This window comes from Nipponia nippon, unplaced genomic scaffold (genome assembly GCF_047370975.1).
Source record: "Nipponia nippon isolate SJK-2023a ecotype South Korea unplaced genomic scaffold, ASM4737097v1 scaffold_4, whole genome shotgun sequence".
NCBI lineage: Eukaryota > Metazoa > Chordata > Aves > Pelecaniformes > Threskiornithidae > Nipponia > Nipponia nippon.
The window spans coordinates 34,612,092-34,630,846 of NW_028262358.1; the positions used below are offsets into that span (position 1 = coordinate 34,612,092).

At 56.0% G+C, this 18,755-nt stretch overlaps 1 protein-coding gene across 5 annotated transcripts in view; it reads right to left on the reverse strand.

Annotated features, from left to right (window-relative positions):
• Window positions 1–35: 35 nt before the first annotated feature.
• The window catches only part of TMEM63B (transmembrane protein 63B), a 48,590-nt gene continuing 29,870 nt past the window's right edge, over window positions 36–18,755 (reverse strand). For 3 of the 5 annotated variants that reach the window (XM_087774037.1, XM_087774034.1, XM_087774036.1), the window contains 22 exons: window positions 18,658–18,737; window positions 16,761–16,799; window positions 13,043–13,133; window positions 12,177–12,214; window positions 11,251–11,393; window positions 10,929–10,980; window positions 10,533–10,641; window positions 9,925–9,995; window positions 9,023–9,103; window positions 8,769–8,892; window positions 8,545–8,678; window positions 8,260–8,397; window positions 7,828–7,981; window positions 7,454–7,560; window positions 6,577–6,663; window positions 5,087–5,152; window positions 4,785–4,947; window positions 4,512–4,617; window positions 4,187–4,354; window positions 3,931–4,046; window positions 3,617–3,697; window positions 36–2,537 (listed from right to left, as the gene is read on the reverse strand). In XM_087774037.1, coding sequence (XP_087630163.1) covers window positions 2,370–2,537; window positions 3,617–3,697; window positions 3,931–4,046; window positions 4,187–4,354; window positions 4,512–4,617; window positions 4,785–4,947; window positions 5,087–5,152; window positions 6,577–6,663; window positions 7,454–7,560; window positions 7,828–7,981; window positions 8,260–8,397; window positions 8,545–8,678; window positions 8,769–8,892; window positions 9,023–9,103; window positions 9,925–9,995; window positions 10,533–10,641; window positions 10,929–10,980; window positions 11,251–11,393; window positions 12,177–12,214; window positions 13,043–13,133; window positions 16,761–16,799; window positions 18,658–18,737 — 2,316 coding nt within the window. In that variant the 3' untranslated portion in view covers window positions 36–2,369. The remainder of the gene's footprint in view (window positions 2,538–3,616; window positions 3,698–3,930; window positions 4,047–4,186; window positions 4,355–4,511; window positions 4,618–4,784; window positions 4,948–5,086; window positions 5,153–6,576; window positions 6,664–7,453; window positions 7,561–7,827; window positions 7,982–8,259; window positions 8,398–8,544; window positions 8,679–8,768; window positions 8,893–9,022; window positions 9,104–9,924; window positions 9,996–10,532; window positions 10,642–10,928; window positions 10,981–11,250; window positions 11,394–12,176; window positions 12,215–13,042; window positions 13,134–16,760; window positions 16,800–18,657; window positions 18,738–18,755) is intronic. The other 2 variants (XM_009475085.2, XM_087774035.1) reach the window with 2 other exon arrangements.

An 18,755-nucleotide genomic window follows, 5' to 3' on the forward strand; every position in this document is an offset into this window, starting at 1 on the left:
CCGCTCCACAAAGAAAAGACTGCAAGAACAATAGCTCCTTTTTTTCCTTTTTTCTTTTGTACACAAATATATACAGGGTATTATACACATCTCTACACAGACAGTGCCACTCAGAACACACAGCTCTCCGCAGGCAGAGCCCCGACAGCCGCAGAGGCAGCCCCGGGCCACGGCCGTACCTACAGAGACTGGAGCATCCCAGCCCACCCACTGGACCAGGGCAAGGGCAGTAGGTGGGTGCAAGAATAGAGAAGCAGGATCAGCATCCTCCCTGCCCCAGCCTGGGAGCGGACCGGGAGCTCTCGGCTCACATGCTCGTTTCATTTCTAGCCTGTCTCTGGAGGGGACGGGTGACAATCAGTGTGCCCCTCCACACGTGCCTGTGCTCCAGCCCTGGCTGAGCCCTGGGAGCCGGGGTGGCCTGCCCTCCCCATGCATCGAAGACCCACATCTCTTCCCCTCTGTCCCCCCTTTCCTCCAGGCCTGGGATTCCTACAGAGAGGCGTACAGAAAAGCCAGCTACGTCCTCCCTGGAGCGGCTTCCCTCCTTTAATGGGGGGCAAGGGGGAGAAAAGCCATGGGATGTGACTGCCCTTCCCCAGAGCAGAAGGGAGCTGGGCAGGGCTGACACTTCACTTGTTCAGGTCTATTAAAGTGCTTGGAGCTCGAGGGCCGGCACGGGTGACTGAAAAGGTCAATGACTGTCCCCTTCCACCTGGCCCCGTCAGACCCCGGAGGGCACGGCCCCAGTGAGCCAGTGCAGCACCCACAGATGACAGGCAAAGGGAGAGTGGTAGTGTCCGCAATGAGCACCAAACAGGATGGTGGCAGGGGGTTGAGGGAAATAAATATAGCTCAATAGCAGGGAGATTTATTATTTTCCTTTACATTTTACACAAGGGGAGGGGGGAAGCAATTGAGGGCTACTGATCCTGACCAGAAACCTCCTCACAAAGCCTTTAACCAGGGTCAGACCTCCCTGCAGGTGCCAGGGGCTCCAGTCCACCTCTCCCATCCATCCTGTCCCCTGCCTGCCTCTGGGACACGGCTATCACCAAGGAGGGGGCAAGGGCAGAGGCAGGGGAGGAACAGCCCCCCTCTCTCAGGCTGCGTGACGCCAGGGGAGCCTAGACCCAGTCAGGGCAGGTGAAGAAAGCCAGCACAGCCCCACGAGACTTTTGTGATCCTGAAGATGGTGGTCTTGCTTGGAAGAGAGCTCCCAGGGGCTGCTCTCCCAGGGCTCCCTCCCTCTCCAACCACCTCAGCTGGGGGAAGACCCTGCGGCAGCTCAGGGAAAGCAGCCCATGGGGCCCCATCACAACCAGGCAGCGCCGACCCTGCAGGGTGCTGAGGGCCTGCAGTCCAGGACCTTTTCTCCCCTCTCCCTAGCACCCAGGAGACCCCCAGCACAGCCCCCCCACCCCTGGGCCTGACCCTGCTGTGCAGACACAGGGCAGCAAAGGGGGCCACGGTACTATGTGGGGGTCACGTTGATTTGTTTGAAAGGGGAGTGCGATGTGCAAAAAAAAAAAAAAGCCACTTAAAATGATGCTGCAATCCCCTGCCCGTGCCCCTGGGGGAGGGGACAGGATCTGGGGGAGAGGCTGCCTGCGCCTCCTTCTGCCCACGAGAAATGCCCTCAGCACCCCTCACCCTGCGAGGGGCTGCCCAGCTCATGCCAACCTCACCCCCCTTCTCCAGGGTGATGCTACCCCTGACCGCAAGGCCAGGCTGTCGCCTTCCCCGCGGGGGGGGGGGAGCTCTCTGTCACCACCCCCTGTGCCTGGCCCAGCTCCTGGCACGTCACATCAAGGGGATGCTGCAAGGGGTTGAGAAAGGGCACGCGTGGGAATGGGGAGAAGGTGCAACAAAAGCCACCCCCCCCTCCCTAGGGGGGACTTCCAATACACTGACTAAAGCTTTCGTTTGTCACCTTCCTGTAAATCTAATAAATTATTAGTGTTTCTTGCCAGGAGGTGAGGGGACAGAGGGCCTGCTGAGGAGCCCCCAAAGGTTCCCCTTGTGCCCCTCCCCACAAAGCACCCAGCCATCCTCCTCCCTGCGGGTCCAGAGCAGCACCCTGGGGGTCACAGCCCCCCTCCTCCCCAGCCCCTGGGGTTCTGGGGACGCCTTAAAGAAGGTAGCTAGTAAAGAGCATGCCCGCCGAGCTGCCAGGCTGGCACAGGAATGGAGAGGCAGGGAAATGGAGAGCTTGCGGCAGGGCCCCTGCCCTCGCTGAAGGCAGCAGCCCCAGGGCGCGGGCGGGCGAGGGCAGCAGCCAGCACCCTCCAGTGCCTCTCCCTAGGTCTCTGTGCACACAGCCTGCCCTGCGCTCCGGGGTCTCCTTCCCCTCCCTCCCTCCGAGGTCCCTACTGGTGGATCTCGTTCTCTATCAGGCTGTCCTCACACGACTGGAAATCCGTGTCGTTCATGCCATCCGCGTTGATGAGCTCCTCATCCTGCGACCCCTGCTCCTCCGACTCTGTCGCTTCACCCTCCGGCGAGGAGTCCTGCAGCACTTGGGCGATGTACTTCTGCTGGGGCCCGGCACGTGGTGGGGAGAGAGCAGAAAACACACATGAGCCCGGGGGGCTTCTCGTGGCAGCAGAGCACAAGAGGTAAAGCACTGTGGAAGAGGTTGAGGGTGGGGACGTGCTGGGAGGGTGAGGAAGGGCGCAGACTCCATGGGATGTACCAAGACAGGAGCTAAAAGCAGGGCTGACCCTGCAACAGTGGAGGTGCTTGCAGCACAGCTCCGGCCAAACCCCAGCATCCTGGGACAGGCAGCACCCCCAGGGAGCCAGGGCTGGGCCAGCATGGGGCTCCTCAGCACTTTGGAGCTCACATGGACTGGAAGACTCTGCTCCTTTTTCTGCTGGTGGATGTGTCCCTCAGGCTGTGCCTGCCTCCTACAGGGAATTTCCTTGTGGAGAGATACCACTGCCCTCAGGTACGTGGAAACTAGAAACAAGCCTGGATTACTCCAAGGGAGCAGGATGCTCTGCTTTACCTCATCTCTGCATGTATTCCCCTGAACAGCTCTGCACAGACCCCAGCTAGAAATACCTCATGGTGGAAGCGAGCAGCTGGAATAGAGCCAGTGAGCCAAGAAGTTCAGAAAACTGATTCTGGGATCTCACAGAGTTGGGCAGGGGAGGGGAGTCCCCAAAGCACTTTCACAGCCTTCAAGGCAATGCCCCCAGAGACCCCTTTGTGTTGGCACCAGGACCAGCCCAGTGGCTCACAGCCTTTGTTGATGGGCAAGTGCTCAAAGATGCAGGAGGAGAAGGGAGACTGACCCAGCTGGATTCACTGTCCTGACCAGGAGAGAGGCAGAAAGTAAAGGCACAGTGTCTGGGAAGCAGCAGGAAAGGGGTGTTCATGTGTGTGTGAGGGGGGTTACACTTCACCCAGCTCAGGTGAGGGGCACAGGGCCCAACACTTGCCTCCCACCCTCACTGGGAGACTCCAGGTGGTGGCCTCAGAGAGGTAAGGAGTGAGGTACTTGGACAGGGAGGAAAAAAAAAAAATAAAAAAAATCTACAGGTGTTACTTCCCTCTTTCCAAAACCAGGTAAGGAGTGTGCCAGGGCATGAAGGTGGGGACAAGGACTCACAGCTGATTTGGGAGCTGGCAGACTGGTGGCAGGTCTCCCGTTCTGCCTGTTTTCTATGGTGTCCACCTCCGTGTGGTCAATCTGGAGAGGAAAGGAGAAACTGAGAGACTGCCAGGGCAACACATCTGCTGTCCCACCACAGGAGTAGCATACAGGCAGCAGGGACAGCATTGGGACTGTCCCCTCCATGAAGCCAGAGTTGAGAGGCTCTGCCAGGGAGCAGGCTGGGACCCCTCAGAGCCCCTGCTGTTTGGCAGCTGGGCTGCGCTCCCAAGGAGAAGGGTCCCGCATCCCCACCCAGCGCTCTGCCTCACCTTGTAGTTGTGAGCGCTGAGGTATTTGAAGTGCCCGAAGCAGACATGACACAGGCAGATCACAATGGTGATCACGAGGACCACGAAGGTGAACATGGAAGTGGGGGCCAGGAACCCTGGGGCAAAGTAAAACCCAAGTGGCGGTGTCAGAGGGACTCTGACTGAGCCCCATGGCCGGGGGCTGCCAGGACCACAGCCCAGCCAGGAAAGCGGCTCTGTAGGAGGCCAGGGGATGGCATCCTAGCCTGGCGCTCACCTGTGCGCATGGTGGAGAAGAAGAGAAGCCAGAATAGGCAGAGGATGGGGGCTGCCACCACCTGGTTCACAGCCCCTGAATGGATCTTCTTGTCCAGCTTGGCAGGCAGGTAAGCATAATACAGGTTGTATCGGTCCACCAGGTGCTTAAGCAGCATGTACATGAGCCCTGGGAGAGAGTGGAGGGATGCCAGCAGAGAGGGGAATCAGCCTCATTCCCTGTCAGTCAGAGGCACTGGGAAAATCTCCCCCACCCCACCCTTCTTGCCTCCCCCCTCCAGCTCTCCCCAGCCTCTGACACCAGGAGCCGGAGGGGTATCACTTACCAAAAGGGACAATGATGGGGCAGGTGATGCTGTACGTCATGACCACAGTGAAGACGCACATCATCCAGGCGTAAGCAGCCCCAAACTGGAACTCGTAGGCCTGGTGCTGCAAGAGGGAACAGAGACCGGTCAGCACGACCCCAGGAGCTCAGCAGGGGTGTGCAACACACCCAGCTGTACACACAGCATCGGGCGAGCCCCACCAGGGCCCCATCGCAGCACTCGCATCCCCAGGTGGAGGCCACAACCCACCCCCTCAGCCCTGCTACATACTCGTTTGACATTCCTCCGCTCGGCGGCCGAGCGGGCCAGGCAGAGGCGTATCATGTACATGAGCAAGCCGGGGATGCGCAGCAGGTCCATGGCGTTCCCGATGAAGGCAGAGGCGATGACATAGTTGACGAAGAAGGCCCCGTTGTCCGGCAGGAACACACATCTGGGGAGGCGCAGCGAGAGCAGGTTGCAGGAGGTGCTCCCCCCTTGCAGGGCAGCAGCCGGGAGCCCCCAGTACCTTTGGACGCCAACAAGAACCTCCCCCCATTGCAAAGAAGAGCCTTCTGCCCAACTCCACTTACTCAAATCGCACGGCGGCTTCAGCGAGGAATTTTTTGTCAAACAACCAGCGGAAAAACACATCCAAGCTGTGGGGCAGGGAGGGGTAAGAAGAAAAGAGGAACAGTCAGAAGCAGCGACAGAAAAGACATGCACGTGCAAATATGTGGAAGCTGCTCTAGAAGGACCCAAAGCTCTGACCATAGACTGTTTTGTTCCCTCCTGGGATGTGTCACCAGCAATTATGTAAATCAAACACTGGTAAAAACAGTGCAGCACCCAAAAAGGGATGCAAAGCTTCCCCCTCTCATGTGTGGTGTTCTCCCTTTGCCCTAGATCCTATCAATAAGGGAGAGGAAAATACTTTCTGTTTGGGCACAACATCCATGCAAGGAAGAGGTGACTGACTCTACAGAAGAAACTGGTTAGGTACAAGATACCCTCCAACACAGAGATTAAAAAAAAAAATCCCTTAGGAGAAACAAATCCCATTTTCCTCCGTTCTCATTTTTTGATATAAAAACCATCCAATCCTCTGGCACCTCAGGTACTGGCGGAGTACAGAGCTCCAGAGGCAACAGCAGGGGGACTGAGTCCTCGGAAGTGCAGTCTATTTAATGGTATCTGGTCAAAATGCAAACCTTCTGAGAGCATTCACTTGCCTAGGTTGTAAGGTTATATGCAACAAGGCATTTTTAATCTGGCTGGGAAACACTGCTGCAGTCACCCGCTGGGATGGAGGAGTATTCTGCTTCTATCAGAGGGTTTGTCTGTTCTCAGGAGCTGCCCGACGTCACCACTGAGGGGCTGTATCCCGAATCCTGAATTTAGAGGGGTGCAGATTCCCCACCCTGCAATGTGTAAGTAACTCCCTACCACAGTAAGGACCCCCTGTCCCACTCCCACCTCCCAGTTTTTCCTTCCTCACACTGTTTCCTTACTCAGCCACTACTCAGTGCTGAGAGCCCACGCCGATTGCTGGCAGCTGATGCACCCGTTTGCCCCAGGGCATTTCTATAACCCCTGCAGGAAGATTCGGGGCTCACATCCAGATGGATCAGTATTTCTGCAGCCTCCACATAGCCGTTCCACCCAGCCAAGCAGTGCAACCTACTCAGTTCTGGCTCAAATGGGGAATTTGCTAGTTTTGTGCAAAATTTGGTGTGTGCACTGAGCACAGGGGTGGGGAGCGCCGCCTTCACCAGCAGACCTTGAGCAGACTTTTTACAGGTGTCCATTGACCATGCTAGTTTTTGCTGCATTATTTGTAACACCAAGGCACACATCAATGCAGCTGCAGATTGATTCAACGAGCTCCTAGGGACCCGACTGTGTATGGTCTGGCCTGGCTCCCCAATCAGAACTAAATGCCACCACCCCAATGTGACGGTGGCCATGCACTTGTGCAGCGGGGAAAGGACATAGCATAGGAGAAGAACCAGGGGTGTATCTCAGCCCTCCCTGTGCTCCATGTCTCTCCGCTTGCTTTTGTCCCTGCCAGCTCCAGCCCTACCTGCTCAGGCCCAGTGATGGCAGCAGCAAGACCATGAAGATGAGGAAGGTGTAACACTTGTGCATGGTTGTCCTGTTCTCTCCAGACCTGAGGGCAGAGAAGAGGCTGTTGACCTTTCACTGTCACCCTGCCAGCCCCAGGAGCAGTATGCCCATTGCTTTCTCATCAGAAAGCACTTCCCAGTGTCTAATCCAAATCTCACCCTGTCCACTACTGGTACATGAATATGCCCCCTTTCCCTCCAGTGTGTCTGAGGTCTGCCTGTTCTCAAGTCCCAGTTCCTCCCCCCTTATCTCATGGGCTCTCCCAGCCCTCATATTGTGAGAGGACTCTCTGCAATCATCTTTCTTAACCTGCAATCCTCCCCACCAGTCTTTGCAACACAGAGCAAAAAACCAAAGCTTACATCGTACATCCTGCTGGGAACGAGCCTCACGAGCCGGCCATTTCTAGTGCTCTGCACTTCAAATACCTTCCCTATGGCCAGAAGCCATAGCAGCTAAGGTGATTTTCCCTTGGAAAAGCTGTGACTTACACATGGGTACAGGCACACCACCCCCTGCCTGCTCACCTGAGTCAAGACTTCCCTCACTACTAGCATTTCTCACAGTGACCAGTCCCAACTCCTCCCAGCTTTCTTCTTCTTGTAGACCTACATCAAGATCTGCTCAGACAACCTCTGCTCAGCTAAGGACTGGCAGAACAGCTGTCCATGGCAGACCCCAGGTGTCCAAGAGGTGCAATGTGACACCACAATTGTAGTGGAAGACAGGAGTTCAAGCAGAAGGATCCAGCCAGGAGCTTTACATCAGTGAGAATTGTCTAGTGGCCAGGCAGCATGCTGGTATGACTAAGAACAGGCACTGGCTGTCCTTACCTGGTCCAGTGCGCTTCGAAGAAGGCAGAGTAATACACGATAGTGGGCAGCAGAGCAGAGAAGCACCACAGCAGCAGGGTGGGGAAGAACTGGGTGATGATGGGGTTCTGTAATGAGGCAGAGAAGAGACTGTGTGTTACATGGTGTGGCAGCTCTCGCGCCAGCCACAAGTGCAGCTGCTTTTGCTGATGCTGAATCCCCAGCACCACGGCTGCTACTGCACCCTGGGAGGCTCAACACCTCCCTCCCAGTTAGGCTGACAGGGCCTGGTGAACCCTGATAACCTCTCTCCCTACCCCCTCCCTTGCAGGGGCTGTTGTGCCTCACGGTGGTTCCCATGCTACCCATCCTGCATCCGTCTCCAAAGGCCTTACGTTGAGGTACTCCACAGGCTTGGTGACATTGAATTTGTCCATAGTGGTGATGATGATAGCAGGGGTAGTGAGGAAGAAGAGGAGAATGAAGAGGACCACATTGATCACGAGGCAGCGGATCCACCAGATGAAGCCCCGGATGGAGAGGTGTTCCCTGGGAGAGGGGAAGGAGGGCATCAGGATGGCTGCATGGGGGAGAAGGGCAGGTCCGGGGCCTCATGTGCACGCCATGGCCCAGCCTGCGTGAACAGCACTTGGGGCGCCAGCCCAAGGCTTTCCCCCTCCGAGTCACATCAGACCTCTAGCTCAGCCAGGCTGGGCTCCAGCAAGAACAACTCATTCAGTTACCAGAGGAGCAGATGGGGAGGGAGACAAGGAGGATGCGCTCCTTTCCCATCAGCAGGGCCTGCTGAGCCCCACAGAGCTGCTCACCAGTAGATATTCTGTGGGTCAGGGGCATAGCTGACTGTCCAGTTGGAGACGTGGAGGGACTCGCTGCAGGAGGAGGCCCTGGGTTCCCCACGGCATGCACAGCCCTGACACTTGCAAGCATTGAAGTCTTTGAGGATTCTGGAGAAGAAGAGAGAGAGGGAGATGCTGACAGAGGGCTGGCAGGGACAAGCAAAGGGGGATGCCTTAGTGCTGGCATTCCTCTGATTTTAGGGGAGAGCTGCAAGAGGTCACCTTCCAGGGAAGGACAGGATCTTTTGCACTCACATGGCTGTGATGGTCTCATTGTGAAAGGTGACAAAGGCCATCCCCAGAGGCTTCTCATTCACCTTCTCTTTCTCCCGCTTATAGTCATCTTTGAGCTTCTCCTCCAGCTTGGTGTAGTACTCGATGGCCTCCACCTGGGCAGGGGAACAGGGGTCAGAGCAGAGACCTAGGGACCCAAGCCCCTGTGTGCCCCTCTGCCCAAGACCTCCAGCTCTCCCCCCCACCTCCTCACAGCCCCTGATGACACAGCAGCACAGGTGGCCACAGGGCTTGGGGTTGATCATGGAGGGTGTATTCTCCTTGCTCTGCAGATTGGTGAAGTAGATTCGCCCACGCTCAGCTTTCTTCCTGAAACAGGAGAGGGGAAGAGAAGGAAGGAAAAAAAGAAAGAGTGGTTCAGAAAAAGCTCCTGTGTCAGACTCAAGGGGGAGCCCACAGCCCTCATCCACCCTGCCCTCTCTCCCAAACCACAGGTTACCTCTCTGCATCGAGGAACATCAGCCGGGCCACATCATAGCAGGGACGGGCCTCCAGGACAGTGCAGTTGGCATAGGCCTCCCTGCAGATGGAAAGCACCAGCTCATCTCACCTGGCACCAAAGGCTGTACCCTCAAGCAAACTCCATGCATCCAAGGCTTCCGTCCTGCCCTGGGACAAGCATCAGGGTACACAGCAAGAGCTTGCTGAGGGCATCAGGGGAGCCTGCAGGCTGTTCCTTATAGTGGGAGCAATGCATGGGGCAAACACTACATCCTCTGGGCTCTGGCACAGGGAGCTTCTTTGGACTTTGCCCTGTGGCAGCAAGGCACCCCTCTGACCCCACACCCCATCTCTGCCTTCATGGGCCACAGGGCTTGGGGTCAGAAAGAGGCAGAAGGCTTCCCAAAGGGAGAAATGCATTTCTCCTTTCCCCATGGTGCTTCTAAACACAGCCCTGACAGTGTGTTCACTGAGGTCCTGATGGAAGAGGACTTTTTATTTTTCTTGTTAAAAAGAAAAATACACTTTTCTACAAGGACCGTGATCAGGGCAGAAGCAGCAGCACAACATCCCACAGACAGTGCTTGAGCGCCTCCTGCCTACATCTCAATCTCTGAACTTGACTACATCTCAGGACATGCTCTGTCTACTATGCTGACCCCCTATGGCTCCACAAGAGATAGCTGGGCATAAGTCAAGGCACAAACCAAGGATACTGCACTTTTAGATAAAAATTTGCACAGAGGAGTAATAGTGAGATGCCCAAAATAAGTGTTCACTGATTTTGACTAGCTTTTGGCTCTCAGTGTATTATTGCCACTTCAGGTAACACTAGCACTACCCCAATAAAAACATCCCTGTTACAGAGCAGCCTTTAATTAGAGACACAGTGAGACTCACTCAAAATGCTTCTTGATCTTCTCTGGCTCAGCATATTTTGAGATCCCATTGATGAAGAGAGTTCGCTTAACCTGGAAGGAAAAAAAAAAAAAAAAAAAAAGGAGAGGGCAAGTAGGTATGGATGATGTGAAAGACCGGACTGCAGCAAAACCCCCCAAGGCCTGAGTCAGCAATGGAAAAGGGCAGCCCCATCACTTATAGCACCCAGGGCTCCCCTTCTCCTATGCTTCCACTAGCTGTTGGCATCCTGCATCCTGGTGCACTGCAGATTGACAGTCTGGGGGCTTACGCTGCAGCTGCCTGAACAGAAACAGGAGGTATCCTTAAGAAACAAAGAAGGCAAAAGCAGCTGGAGCAACCCCTGAGGAAGGCACGGAATCCCTCGCACGTGTTCACCCGGTGCAGACCTCTCCTGTTTCCCCACAGGCAGTCAGGACTGCTGCTCTGGAGGAGATCTGCCTTTGGCCAGGCAGAATAAAAGAACAGCCAAAACAAGATATCCCCAAATTGCTGTGGGAAGTGGGGTGCTCGTTACTCTCTCCAAGGCCACCTGACTCGAAGGTAGGGCATGAGAAATGTGCCTGGGAGGGCGGCCAGATTCTGCTCACCAAGTCATCCTCTTTGTAGCGCATCTTGGAGGTGTGCCGGCGCATGCTGTACACCGTCAGCAGCAGGTACAGGAAGGCAAAAGACGTGTGCAGCCACAGCAGGTTATTCCTGTCACAAGGAAGACCACAAAGGTGAATGCAAGGTTGCCACTACAACCCTGTATATGACTGGCCAGGCCCTGAAGGCGCTGGGGCCATGAGCAGTGTAACCAGCACAGCACCCACATGCCCTGCAACCAACTTCCAGGAGCTCAGCCTGGAAATTGGAGCAGGGACAGTAGCCTCACGGCAAGGGTAGAAATGCACCCTTCAAGGAGGTGAGGCTCTGCAGCAAGTAGACATTTACAAAATACCCCGAGGGCCTCAATTAACCATCCTACCCCTGCCCACACATACCCAGAATTCAGGTTAGCGATAGTTGTCCTCCCAAAGCTGTAGGCATTGTTTTCTAGAGGGAAAGAGGCAGACATAGGCACGTTCAGTCACACTGAGTGGCACAGAGCACCACTGGGGTGGGATATGGCAGGAATCTCACCTGCAGAACACCCTAAAACCCAAGCTGCCCAGGATGACCCTCTGGATGCACCAGGATCAAAGCGGGACAGGAGTCAGGGTTTGTCTATGTTAGTCCCATCCCACCCTCCGCTGCTCCCTGGTGGTCTGGGCCATGGCGTTGAAAGCAGCTACCCCAGCCCAGCCAGAGGCTCCCTGCTCTCACCTAGCAGGTCCCCTGAGAAGTTGACAGGTAACACAATGCCCACAGACAGCACGCCCACGGCCACCAGCAGCCCGATGATGTGCCTCTGGAAGGACAGGTAGTGCACCGCATCACCCCCGCACTTGTCCCGGATCTCATCATCCCTGCCAAGGAGACAAAAGCAGTCAGGCAATCTTCTACGTTCCCTCAAGTGCTGGAGAAAAGCACAGGGTCATGGCTGCCCTCGTGGGTTGAACGCATACAGCACCCCTGGTTCTGCCCTACAGAGCTGTGGTCAGGCGTCAGGTAGGGATCCCAGCACCCAGCTTTGAACCAGCCTGGGCAGAAACCTGCCCATGCAATGCTTACTGCAGCCCCACTCCCCATGCCCCTGCCCTCCACCCCCTGGGACGGGCAGCTGGACCCATGCAAACCCCACCTCACACCCTTCTGGTAGGCCTTACTTCCCCTGCTGAGATACGGGATGGCTGACACTGTCCCACAGCACTCTGAAGCCAAGAAGTACTTAGGAGACTACTCTTGAGCATCATCAGGCTGGGGGTGTCTCCCTACATCCTCCAGTCCCTCCTTCATAGTCATTCCTTGGACAGCAGTGCCCCTAGCAGGAACCCCAGGGAGAGGAACATCTCTGCAGAGCAGTGGACAGTGATTCTGAGGTGGGACTGAGGCAGGGGAGACCTGGGCTGGGTGCTCTTCTCTGTCACAGACTCACTGTGTGACCTTAATTTTGGCTTTAGGACTCCTCATCAAGTCCTGTCTTTTCTTGTCCTCTCCAGAGGACACACTTTGCTTGCGCTCTTCAGAGAAGGGGCTGCAGCAAGGGCAGTGGCTTCACGCAGCTGTACTGCGCTGGGTGTCCCAATGCCCTGCACTCCCCTCTGCTTCTTCCCCACGTGGGTCCTACATGCAGGTCCTGGGGCACTTACTTTATCCTGAAGATGGCTGTCAGCCAGGAGCAGAAACCCTGTGCAGAAAAAAAAGACAGGAGGGTCTCACGTCACTCTGTGCTCCCTGTCCCCTGCTCCCTCCTTCAAAGGCTCAGGGGACCAGGCTGGTGTCCTTGCACCTCCACAGACTCTGCTCAGGACAAGGAAGGGCCAGACCACAAGCACCCAGACGTGCAGAGGCACGGTCGGGCCCAGGTGAAGGAGATGACAGCGCTACTCCACAGTGCACAACACAGGCTGGACTCTGCCATGTGGCTGTCCTCTACCAACTGGCTGCTCAGCCTCCCAGGTGACCCATGGGCTCCTGACTAGCATGGAAGCGCTCCACAGCCTAGGGACACCCAGAAAATTCGCTATACAGGTACTTTAGCCTCATCCTGGACAAGAGCAGCTCTGCAGGGACTGCGGAAGGCAGAATGGGCAATCCAGTGCTCCTCAAAGAACACCTGGGGGACGAATATTTCCTGGGGGCTTCACCATCCATCCATCACACTTTGTTTTCCTACTGACCTGCACCTCCCCTTTAGAGAAGAAAGCAGCAGCAGAGGTAGGCAGCGGTGTGAAGAGGAGCCAGACACCTTTCTCCTGGCAAGTATTGTTTGTAATGCTGAGATGATAGGTTGGACAGATATCTGTATAAGCCACAGGGATCTACAGCCTACTTATTTAAGCACATGTCTAGAAGCCACGTAGTTATATGAGCTCTATACCACACACACACTACAAGGTGTGGGATCTAAGGCCCAGGGAGGAGCAAACAGTGCTTCTGAAGAGCCCTTGGTTCAGACAAGCTATGGGCTCCTGGCCACGCAAAGGCAAGGTGTTTGACTCTTGCTGCTACTCACATTGTCCCTCTGGTCAAAGTCCACAGAACTGGAGACGGAGGTGAGGCGCTCGTAGCGGTCATGGTTGTCAGAGTGCAGGGCGGAGGCTACGCTAAAATGACAAGCGGGAGGTGAGGGAGAAAGTTAGAAGATGCAAGGAGGCAGCCTGGCCAGGAGTCAAGAGCACCCAGAAGATCAGAGGTTAATTCAGGTCAGTTTGCCCCAGGTGAGATGGAGAGAAGTGAGATCAGAGAGCAGAGGTAGCAGTAAGCAGAGACCTCTCCTCAGACAGCACCCTGAGCCCGGCAGCCCCCATGGGCTCGACCATGGATGCCACTCGCTCAGCACCTTCTGAGAGGCACCTGCTTTATGCAGCAGCCCCTGCGAGGAGGAGTTGGCAGTGGCTGCCACAGAGGAGAGATGAGGTCTGTTTAGTGCAGGGTTTAGACAGAGGAGAGGAAGTGGGAACCAGAGGGTGCCGCAGCCCCTCTGGCTCTGGTGCAGCCATGAGGCGGCAGCCCTGGCCGCACCGGAGAGGTGCTAGCAGCAGCTCCCATCCTGGAGGGCCTCACTCATCTTAGGGAAGAGGAAGGCTGGGAGTCTGGTGGGCCATATGCCTGCTACACCAGTCCTCCCTGCCCTTAGTGCTTCAATGCAGCAAATCCCAGGAGGAGGAGGAACACAGCTGAGCCCCAGCGGCTGTGCTGCCTGGAGCCAGGCTCAGCCCAACCTGCTCCACAGCCTCAGCTGGGCCTCCTAGCGGGAAATCCTTCCAGCAGGAGCGGGGCAGGCAGCTAGAAGTGAACGACCACAGGCTAAAGGGCAGGAAAGCAAAAGAGGTGAATATCCGAGACCACTTTACTCCAGATGCAGGCAGGGACCTAGATGAAGAACCTGCAGCAGAAGCATCCAAGGCAGACAACGGCCCCCACTACAAATGGGGGCAGAGGGCAGCTGGCAAAGGAGACAAGAAAGTGGTCCAGAGACCAAAATTAAATAGCACTTGCAAGATGAGAACAGCAGGCCAGGACCTTGGGGATGCAAGAAGAGATATGGCTGATCTGAAAGCTAGAAGCAAAGGAAAAAAACAGATGAAAACATGGCCTCCTTGTAACCAGTACAGGCTCAAGGAGGATCAGATGGACAAGAACCCGGAGAAGAAGCAACTGAGAGACAAGGTGGATGACACTATGGGAAGGAGAACAAGCAAAGACCCTTGTAACCCTGCTGAAGGAAAGAGGATTTGACACGTGGCCTCCCTCAGAGCGAAGCAGCACCTGCTGAGTCTCTAGGTGGAAGCAAGAGAGAGAGGGGAAAGGAGATTAGCTGAAGGTCATGGGACTACAGGAGTGGAGATGAGACAGTGGTGTGCAGCCTTGCAACTGCACAGCCCAACACCCTGCTCTGCTGCATGGACAGAGCAAGCTCCAACCAAGCTCTCAGACCTTTAGCCCTTTAAAATCCCAGAGGCCTCGCAGCTGGGTGCAGAGAGCGAGGGTGAATTTCTGCTGTTTGCAGCCCTGAGGAGAGCCCAGCATGATGACATGGTGTGCTTTTGGCTCCTCGGCACTGGAAAAGCAGAGGGCAGGGCAGAGCAGAGCAGCACTGGAGGGGACAACTGAGTGCCATGTTACGAGACGACCAAGCTAACTCAGCTCCATTCAGCGGGATGCGGAGATGATAATTGGGATGACCAGCAGTGCTGAGAAGACAGAGGGGGCCAAACCTTGCCAAAAATGGGAAGCTGAAGAGGGAGCTCCAACCATACCTGCACCTAGTTGGAGGCTTTCTAAAGCAAAGCACTAACAAAGCAAGTGGGTGGAGGCAAGGTTGCCCTAAAGCACGAGATGATTACGGTGGGACCCCGCCTGCTGCCCCAGGTTTGATGCTGGCCCTGCTAGGGAGGGAGAAAGATGGGGTCCGAGCCAAGGGAATCGCAGGCTTCAGGAGGGGAGGCCAGGCATGCTGTGTAAAGGGCTTGCTGTGGTGCAAGGCAGGAGGTGGCTGCATGGGCGGCAAGCCCTGCAGGGCTCTGTGATCACTTCCTTTACACACAGAGGCGCAGGTCGTTGCCACAATCTCCCAGTGCAGACTGAGTCACCGATTAAGAGTGCCAATGGCTACCACAAGCCCTGGCAAGGGGCAGGACAAGGGCACTTGCCAGTTCTCAGCCACAGGGACACATCTGAGGAGGATGTCCTCCTGCATCAAGAGTGATGTTGCACATTCAAGGGCTGGGAGCGCCAGGCGGCGTACATGCGTCCCTAACCCACCACATGCCACTGCACCCCAGCACAGAGAACGTCTGGGATGGGAAGGTACCACCAGCCTTGGAGGAGCACAGCCAGGATAAGGTTTCCTCACTGAGCTTCACAGGCTTTTGGAAGTTTCTGGCTACCAAAACCGTCCCAGCTCAAGCAGTAGGTTTGGGGGAGTCAGTAGAGAGCTCCAGCAAGCCCAGATGAAGCATGGGAGAAGAAAGAAGCAGCCCCCTGGAAAGAGATGAGCACTTGTGAGGATAACTGAGGTGGCCCCCCCAAAAAACCTCAGAGTATGAGGGCTCTGCTACCCCCTGCAAGGTGTTAGCAGTGAAAAGTTGCTAGACACACCTGAAACAGTGCCAACCACTAGTGAAGCACTCAAGCATGAGCAAGGGGACCTGTCTGTGCCATGTACCACAGCTACCACCACCTCTGTTTTCACCACTCAGATTGCCCTGCTCCTTTGGGGGCAAGGAGCAACTACAAAAACAGGAGCATTCCTGTATCCTCTCAAGGCAGTAGCAGTAGCAGATACCCGCTTTGCATGTGATGGAATATGAGAAGCGAGGCTGCAGCTTGGTCCCCTGGCCTCAGACATGCGTCAGCCTGGCTGGAGCGACCATCGCAGGCTCTGTCCCGCCAGCTGATTGTACCCTGTGCAGCATGCACCACCCAGCCAGTCAGCAAGGCACAGGGGATGCTCTTTTCTTAGGCATAAAAGCAGCAAGAAAGATGAAAGAGCAGGGAGGGAGGGTCCATGGTAGTGCTTAATGGGCAATGCCAGGCCAAGGTGCTGGAGGATGCTCTCAGCAGCACTGAGGCGGGAAGTTTGCTTCTGCAGGGGGAGAGAGAATGGGCAAAAGTGCTGCCTTGCCAAGCACGCTGCCAGCCGGGGGTAGGTGGCAAGGGACAAGGGCCAACACTTGCCCTGATCCTGGCAGCCTCACAGGGTGAAAGAAAAAGAGAGAAGTCTTGCAACTGCCTGCCAGATCCTCTCCGTGCACCCGCCTGCCCTTGCAGCTGCTGTGGGAGCAGCATTCGTGGCACCCTGGCACGACAGGGATGAGGCAAAGGAGACTCCTCTGCGCCTGGGTGATCCAAGCGTGCTGCGGGCTCAGGCAACTGGGTTTATTTTCTTCATCGTAAGGCAGGATGGCTGGACACGGGCAGGTAGAGCAGGGTATGTGACACGGCACGCTCCACCTTGGCTGGGACTGGGAGCTCCTCAGCACTGCTGCCCTCAGGGAGCATTTAAAGGCTAGCAGGGGAAAAACAGAGTGCATCCAGCTGTGGTAGTGGCTGACACAAAGGGGAGGGGAAAAAGAAGACCATGAATCCACCGAGAGGCATAAATCCAAGCCCGAACTCCCAGCCACTTAGATTAGTTCAGAAGCAAGATAGAAAACTGCAAGAGAAAAGGAGAAAGAGAGAGAGTGCAAGCAAGAAAGAAGAAACAAGACCCTGAAAAAACAACATACTATTCCCGCTCCTCTCGCTCCGTCTGCCAGCGTCGGCGCCTGGGGGCACAGAAACAGAAAGGCAGAGGTTACAACCATGGGAGCAGGCATTGGGTCTCCTCCGTTGCAGGGAGCTACGCACCCGACATGGCTCCACACCACCCTGAGGAAGAGAAACCTGCCATATATCAGGCTGGAGAAGACCTTCCTTCCAGAGCCCAGCACCACCCCAAGCCACAACCTGGAGCCCCCATCGGCCCAGGGGCAGATCGCTTTGCTGCCAGCTAAAGGGAAGATGGCTTCACTGGGAAGGTGGCCTGCTCCACACTGTGGGCATCCCAGGGAGCTCCTGAGGGACGGGGCCAGGTAGGACAGCCTGCTGGGCTGCCAGCTGCCGTCTGAGCTGCCCTTCCATGCCTCTCCTCCCCACCCAGGCAGCCAACACACTTGCATCCCGCTCTCCTGAAATGTTCGTCCCAGCCCACGGATGCACCAAGCAGCAGGGGCTTCTCCCTGGGGTCCCAGTCCTGGTGATCCACAGCCCCTACCACAGCCACGCTGTCTCTCTCCCTGCACTTACCAGCTCTCACTCCCCAGACAGCTGGCACCCCTCTGCCTTTCTGCCTACAGCCACTGCTCCCACGCCCTTGCACCCAGGGTGCTCAAACATCACCTCTGAGAAGGGCCAGCCCTCTCCACCCACTGAAGGCCGAACTGTGCAGCCCCTGTGGCTACCAGTCAGCACCTGGGTCCAGATAGCTTAACCCCAAGGAGCTGCTGCCCTCTCCCCAGTGAGGTCTCATATGGCTACTCCCTTCTCCCCGCTTTCCCCCAATGCCCCTGCATTGCTGATTTCCCCAGCCAGGCCAGGAGAGGAGGGGCAGATGAGCCACAGGGACACAGCTGCTTATCTAACACTATCCAGGACCACTTATCCAAACCAGCAGAGTTCCTGGTTCGGTGTTGGAAGAAAACAACTCTTACTCTTTCCACTGTTGTGCAGGAAGTGCTCAAGAGCAGCTTGCTTGAATCTGTATTGCCAAAGGAACCAAAAAGGCTGGAGCTCAGCACCATCCGAGCCTTTATGCACGATGAGCTTGTGGAGTTGATCAAGGGGAAGAACAACCTACCACATCCAGCCTTCAGAAGCCACCCTTTGCCTCCAGCACATGACAAAGCACCACGGGAACAGCAAACCACCCCTGGAGAGAGGCAGTCTACCTGCACAACCCCTCTAGCTTAATCAAGGAGAGCTCCTTGTTCTGCACTGGAAGAAAATAATCATTGTCCTTCCTGCTGCTGACAGCAAAAATGAGAATAGCATCTCACTCTGCTGTGGGGCTGCCATCCCCAAGGGGCCCTGGCTTTTGCTAGCAGACACTGTAGCCCATGAATGCATCGGGCGGGAAGGATCCACACCCAGACCGACTCATCAGTGCTTGGGATGTGAGCTAAACTGACATTAGCACAGCAGTACCGCACCTGGAAACGCAGCCTACCACTTTCAAGTGCTCTTAACGAGACCTGCATCCAGCAGAGCCACAAAGACACCTTCAGAGGCTTAACAAAGCCTTCACTGTGGCAGGCCTCACCCTTCCTGTGACCTCTTTTCCTCTCTCCTCCCTCCCCTCCATCTGCTGTTCCTCTGTAAGGGCCCCTGCACACCTCTGTCACTGTAGGGACCATAAGTAACATGGAGCCAGCAGGGACCACTCCCTGTGTGGGGAGAAGGATGCTGTAACAAAAAAGCCGGTACGCAGGGATTTTTCCTGTTCCTGGAGGTCAGGGGATACAACTGGAATGCTTGCCCCTCCTCCCCAGCTGCCTCCAGCACACGCAAGGGGATTTATCCCTTCTGCCCTGCAGCAAAGAAGGGTATCACTTGTGCCTTGGTTTCCTGCCCCTCTCCCACGCTTACCTGTCAGCATCAGTCACCAGGGCCAGGCGTCCGTAGTCCCAAGCAACTTTACGCAAAATTGAAAAGACAAACAACAGCGCCTGGAAGAGAGCAAAGGA